Source organism: Mya arenaria, chromosome 3 (assembly GCF_026914265.1).
Source record: "Mya arenaria isolate MELC-2E11 chromosome 3, ASM2691426v1".
Lineage (NCBI taxonomy): Eukaryota > Metazoa > Mollusca > Bivalvia > Myida > Myidae > Mya > Mya arenaria.
The window spans coordinates 29,035,863-29,043,123 of NC_069124.1; the positions used below are offsets into that span (position 1 = coordinate 29,035,863).

The 7,261-nt window shown below is 35.7% G+C and overlaps 1 protein-coding gene across 1 annotated transcript in view; it reads right to left on the bottom strand.

Annotated features, from left to right (window-relative positions):
• The window catches only part of LOC128225928 (uncharacterized), a 35,386-nt gene extending 29,792 nt beyond the window's left edge, over positions 1-5,594 (bottom strand). The window contains exons 1-3 of the mRNA XM_052935821.1: positions 5,145-5,594; positions 3,696-3,876; positions 3,044-3,127 (exon numbers count right to left, since the gene is read on the bottom strand). Coding sequence (XP_052791781.1) covers positions 3,044-3,127; positions 3,696-3,876; positions 5,145-5,594 — 715 coding nt within the window. The remainder of the gene's footprint in view (positions 1-3,043; positions 3,128-3,695; positions 3,877-5,144) is intronic.
• Between the last annotated feature and the right edge of the window lie 1,667 nt (positions 5,595-7,261).

The following is a 7,261-nucleotide window of genomic DNA, read 5'->3' on the forward strand; positions in this document are numbered from 1 at the left end:
ATCAGTGGACAAGTCATGTCAGTGGTAGAATCAGTGAACAGGTCATGTCAGTGGTAGAATCAGTGGACAGGTCATGTCAGTGGTAGAATCAGTGGACAGGTCATGTCAGTGTTAGAATCAGTGGACATGTCATGTCAGTTGTAGAATCAGTGGAACGGTCATGTCAGTGGTAGAATCAGTGGACAGGTCATTTCAGTGGTAGAATCAGTGGACATGTCATGTCAGTGGTAGAATCAGTGGACAGGTCATGTCAGTGGTAGAATCAGTGGACAGGTCATGTCAGTGGTAGAATCAGTGGACAGGTCATGTCAGTGTTAGAATCAGTGGACAGGTCATGTCAGTTGTAGAATCAGTGAACAGGTCATTTCAGTTGTAGAATCAGTGGACAGGTCATGTCAGTGGTAGAATCAGTGGACAGGTTATGTCAGTGGTAGAATCAGCGGACAGGTCATATCATGTGTAGAATCAGTGGACAGGGTATGTCAGTGGTAGAATCAGTGGACAGGTCTTGTCAGTTGTAGAATCAGTGAACAGGTCATGTCAGTTTTAGAATCAGTGGACAGGTCATGTCAGTGGTAGAATCAGTGGTAGGATCAGGATAGCTAGCAATCGTCAGTCAGTTAAATATGTGTTGATAATTTTTAAGAAACTGTTAAATAGCTAGGCTGTATTAATTAATGAAGGAAAAATATTGTGTTAATATTCTCAGTGCAAACATAAATTATGCATATGAATTGCGTCTATACATAGATATGAACGTACCTGAAATCCAACAACAAGTGAAGCGAGATGTAAACAGTAATTTAGAAACAACACCTCCAGTAGCAGATTCCGAGGCCTGTGATATTCCAGTCTAACATGTGTAGTTATATATATGAGAAATTAGTAAAGGAATAAATCATAATGTTCAATTATTATTTTCGAAGTAGGCTTCTTTCTGCCTTTTTTGCTTTGAATTTATATTTCAAGTAGTTTTCTTTTTGCATCTGAACAATTTAAGATAACAAATACATGTATTAGTTCAGCAAACTAAAAGCGAAGTGTTTACATCCGTTTATTCTGCTATCCCATTTGAATTTGATCTGTTTGAAGATTCAGTTGAATACCCTTTAGTATCCGCTCAGTAGGACATATCGTAAATCAATGTTGAAGAAGACCTAAAAATAAAGAACAAGAAAGGCGACACCTGTTAAATACATTAAAAAACTTACTGATAGTAATAAACCAAGTGATAAACCAACAAGGAAAATTTCGCTGAAGCCCAAGCCATATATATTAGCTGATAAAGGAGAATGTGCTTGACGAGACAGGTATCGATTGTACAGAGACATTTGCTGGTTGCACGTTGTTCGTGACAATTGCGCGATGTTTGAGAGGTTTTTTTCGTCTGTACATTAGCTCCAATATCTGAGCGGTTACAAGTAGGCGGATCTAAACCGTGCAATTACAATCATGCGGATGAATTACAGCATTGTTCAGTTAAACACTTGCTAGTTATTGAATGTTGTCCTCGATAAAACAGTTTATTTATGTGACTTATACGACGATAAGTGTATTGTATATATAAGTGAACAAATAAATGCATTTATAAATAAATAAATACTGATTTAAATAGTAAAATAGAAATATTTTTTTTCCGAAAGAAAAACATCAGATTATTATCATGTCTTTTTCAAATACAATGTGTCGGCTAGTGGGATTACTCGAAAATCTCATGCACGGTCCGCTTACAACCGTAAGAAGACACTTTTTCAATAGCTCTACTGGAGGTATAGTCGTATATACTAGTGTCTTAATCCGTTAGTATGCACTGGATGGTATCGAAAACCTGTTTACTATTAGTCTTTCCATTACTCAGTTTATACTTTACTTCACCCTAATATCTATACATAAATCAACAACCCAACAACTATATTTGTTTGGCCGATAGCGTGCACAAATGCTAGAACCAAATTTCAAAGTTAGAGCTTAAGGCTTCATAATATACGTCCTAATTAAGGCAAAAAAATAAAGAATTTAAAGAGCCAACACAGTTTCCAATTAATAATGCCTTCATCAATATACAGTTACTGATCAAAACTTAAGAAGTGATTATTGAACAATTTACTTAAACTTTAAATATTTAAGCTTTTTGATACTGAAAGCCTACTTTCAACCGAATCTTTAATGTACATATCTTTAGACACGTCTGTTTTCCACCGACCATGACGTTTCAAGCATCTAGTGTCTACACCACTATTAGCTGCTGTTGAAGCTCCACCAGCTCTCAAAGAATGCAAACCTATATTAATATCAGGATCTAATTTCTTAAACATTTCTATCACAACCTCTCTAGTTCTTGTATAACTTATATGCTTATCTTTTGAAATCAATTTACAGCTGTTTTTTGATCGGTTTATTGGCTTAAATAAAAAGGAACCAGACTTTGTGTTCAAATCTGCCAAATGCATGTACTTTTCCAACATTGCAACTGGACATGCAGATGAAATGCCTCTGCTTACCAAAATTTCATTGCCATCTCAGTATTGATCAGTTTTACTTCTCGAAATGAAAATTTTAACAAAATTATCACTAAAAGTTATATCCTTGTATTTTATATTACTTAATTCATTGAACCTAAAAAAAACCTGCAAAAGCTAAGGTTATCATACACAAATTTCTTATTCACATAAATCAACCGAATAAACATATGAGCTACACAACTGTATCAACAACTCCGAAGTGACAATGTCCTTCCGCTTCACTGGCTCCTTAGCAGTTCTTTTAGACGATTCCAACAAGTTTCTAACGAAACCATTGTCTGTAGGATCTTCTTTATTTATCAATGAATGGGCCCACTTTATAGCGTAAACAGCTGCAGAAACTTTGGGCTAAGAGGCAGAATCACCCATCAACTCCGTTAAATATATAGCGACACAAATTGGCCTTCCGGGCATCGACCCAAACTTATTTGATTCACAAAAATCGCACCATTTTTTAAATGCAATATGGTATTTCTTTGATGTGCTTTCACTTTTTGACATAACAATTTACTTGGCCATACTTTTGGCAATATCAACATTTTTGGCATTCTGTGCCAAACCCTCCTGCTGCATCTGCCTAGCTATGTTACCCAGCAGTCCTATGCCTGAAAATACATAAATATGTCCATAAACACCTCAAAATACAAAGAAAATCATCATGTATCATCTGTAAAAATATGACAATCTTTCACCCCTAACTCCAAGGCGTTCAATGCCTTATTTTCAGAGCAATCATTTGCACTTTCATTGGTGTTTGACCAAAAACCCCATTGTTACCTTTTCCTTTAGCAATAATATCATCCTTTGGCAAATTTATGATGTCTTTTACAAACTCTTTAAAAACATTTCCATCAATCAACAAAGGCCAAAAAGCTGCAGATTTCCATACAGGCACAATTAATGTACCATTTGCTTTTTCGTGCATAAATTTATGAATAACTTTTGCGATAAATACTGGTGGTGGCACCCACCAATTTAAATCATTTTTCCAAATCTGATCAAAAGCATTAATGCTAGTACAACCAGGGCACCAAAACATTAAATTAAACTTCTTACAATGATTATTCAAATTTAATGCAAATCTGTCACACGTGTGAGTACCCCAAGACTTGAATTCAATTTGATCAAATACCCAAGGTGTCATTTTCCAGTCATCGTTATCATATTGCCTACTTAATTCATCTGCTCTGACATTGTCTTGTCTCTGTATCCATTTAGGCTTCAGTGTTATATCATTCATATCACAAAACTCCTTAATATCAACAGCTACACTATGTAAATCAGGCTTTTTGTTACCCTTCTGTAGAACGCTTGTAACATTCTTGTTATCACAATGCATACAAACAGTTTTTCCCTGTAAGCAATCAACGTTGCTCTTCACTACTCTGTCAACAGATTCAATCTCTCTCCAAGTGGAGCTTTTCACCGTTTCTTGCTCGTTCCAAGAACCATAAACCTCTGTGCCTTCAATAAAGGCGCCCGCACAAAGAGCAACATAGCCACCATAACCAAAACGGCTGAACCTCAGTCGCTATACAATCACCCTTAACGTTCAAATTCCTAGCATTTTGACGCCAAAACTCCAACTCTTTAATAGCGTTACTGCTTAATAATACCATGCTATTCCAACCCAATCTGGAATCTATGCATGCATAAACAATCTAGTCTTAAAACAAACAATTTTCCCCAAGCTACTTTGGAATGAAATAACTTGACCCTCTATTGAAGCCAAAAATCGAACAGGTACTAAACAAATTTTATCTTTTCGAACTTGAAAAAATAGTGAATCTAATGCATTTTCTAACCGACATATTCTTTCTTCGGTAGCATGGATAGTGTTTGTTTTCATACAACACAAATATCCCAACCATGTGGCTCTTTTTTCTGGCACCCATGAACATTTGTCTTCAGTAAACAAAAAACCAAGTGAAATGAACAACCGTTTTACTTCCTGACTTAAATGCATGGCTTTATCAAAATTTATGTGTCCCCCGAGGCCATCATCTAAAAATGTTACAACCATATGACCCAATGACCTCAGATGTTTTATTGCAACTCTGAGAACTTTTGAGAAAATCAAACCAGCTGTCGCCAGACCAAAAGCCAAATCATTATAAACATAATATTTTGTAACTCCATTTTTCTCCCATGAAAATCCCAGGAAAGTTCTATGCCCTTCAAATATCTCAATTATGTGATATGCATTCTTCAAATCAAATGTAAACAAAAACTCAGATTTTCTAAACAATTGTTTAGCAACCGACACGTGTACCTAAATGTAACCAAATGTTTATTAATATGCCTACAATCTAATACCATACGGGGTTTACCCTTCTTTCCGAAAGCAACAGTTAACGGGTTCACCACTTTAGGAACTTGACCTATTTCGGATATGCACCCCTTACTCAGCAAGTTTTCAATTTCGTTTTCATCAAAATTAGAGTTATCTTTGACCGATTTATTATTTTTCATAATTTCAGCGTTATGTAAAATTTTAAACGGCAACTTGTAACCTTCTAATAAAATAGTTCTTGTGTAAACATTGTTATTTACCCAAATTTTATCCCATTCTGCTATGAAACGCTTTTATCTGCCGACCGGTGTCGCGAGGTCTTTTTCTACCTGCGCACCGTCCAAACATTCTGAGGCCTGTCCGGGCAAATTAAGCAATTGCTTTTGCTGATCAAAATTTTCAAATTTATTCTGTCTAACAATACCATCTACTATTCTACTTATCTTATCATAAGTCTTGGGTGTTTCCCCAGCTCTGCATTCAAATTTCCAGTGCCCTGGTCTCCCGCAACCGAAACATAATCCAGGTCTTTGTGGTTTTGGTCCCGTGAAATCCGCCTGTGTCACGGTAGGTATCGGCGCTGCTGTTCCGTAAGGTGGGGTGGAGAAGCCGACGCCCTGCTGGTATACAGGGTGAAACCGACCCCTGCCTGGCCGGGTTTTCAGGAACTGCTTAGCCTTCTTTGACGCTCTCGAAATTTTATTTTCGTCTTGAGAGTCCGAAGCCAAAAGGATTGCTAACATATTCTTTCGCAACAGCTCAGCCCATTTCAGAGGCATCAGCCATCATAACAAGCTTTTGCCTCTGCATCATTAAACCCATACCTTTTACTATGTTTGCTCCCGCTGCTTCAATGTCCATCTTTCTAACATGACTTTCCGCTTCCCTCAGCTGCGTTGTTACTTTAAGATTAAACTTGAACTGGTCTTCACAACTTTTTCTCTTGAATTGATACGTATCGTTACACAAAATGTCTTCTTGCATCTTACAAATTTGAGAGTCTGCAATATCTTTCTGCGACTGAGAGATCCTTTCCTAAAAAAACACGCTAGCTTGTTAGAAATCATTTTCTCAATTCTGTCCATTAAAACATTCTCACTATTGGCACTGCTACTTTCGTCCATTATGAAAATAAATTAAAGAAAACCGAAATGTCCAGATTACTGTGCATGCTAGAATTGAATCAATTTTCATCTCCAAAATCACGGTCTATACCGTTAATCTTTTCTATTGGATAACTCGACCCCTCATAACAAAACTCAATCACCTATTGGTCAACTGTGGTCAAACTGACCGTACAGTAACGACAATACTTTCCAGCTATACTGGAACGCTGTAAAGTAAAAATTGCTGATAGAAATCCAGGCAACCACATGTACACAGAGAGCAAAACCCGTCCGTTGATATTCAATGTCAAACTGAACTGTCCCGGGAAATTCACACAACATTAACATATTAACTGATGATTTTTACCCCACCCAGGCCTTCTCTTTTTACCTTGAAAACGAGAGAATCAGACTGATCTTGACTGTGATTGATGACTATTAAACAAACTCTAAAATTAAGCAAAACATTTTAGCCAAATATTATCCGCAAGTGTTTTGCTAACACGTAAGGCCTTTCAAATGTTCATGCATTAAATGACGGCGTAGTATTTGGTCATTTATTCATGCCCTGTTTAATTTAAAAGTGCTTTCGTGCTTTAACTGTAATTATTTAAAACATAAATGCATTGATAAAAGTTCATTGATTAACGTTCATAAAATATTTGCACTAAAAACGAGTAAATAATAAACAATCAACAAAATATCGGAGAAATTTTTACCAGCGAACCGGTAAAATTGACAATTGAATTATGAGCTATAAATTTGCGTGAAGGGCGTCCGACGGATAGTGGCGTAAAAACATTATTTTCAAAAATTATTATTGAGAAAATAAATCAAAATAATTATATTAATAAAACTTCAAAATAAGTTGGTTTCCTCTCCGAAAATATGTTGGTTTCAGTTTACGATCGTATTCATGATCATAGAAAAACTATAAACATGTTTTCTATGACACTCGTAAAATAAAATACTGAAATCAACAAAATGCTTCTAGATATTTGCCTTAGAAATAATGATTTTATAAATAATAACGTAATAAAACATAAACAATCTCGTTGGCTCAATACCAAAATAAATCATGATAACGTAATTATAGATGGTGCATACAATAAAGCTAAATAATTACACAGTTTTTACAAACCCGCGAAAAGAATCTTCTTCTTGGCCTTTCATTACAGTTAAATAAAACACATACATTAATTTAATTTAACTTTCGTTTGAGAACATCGTTTCCAAACCAAAAAAAAAATCGGCAAAGGTAGGTTATTGCATATTTACGATTTACCTAAAGCTAAATGAAACACATCGAAGACATTCGAATAATATATTATATGCCTACC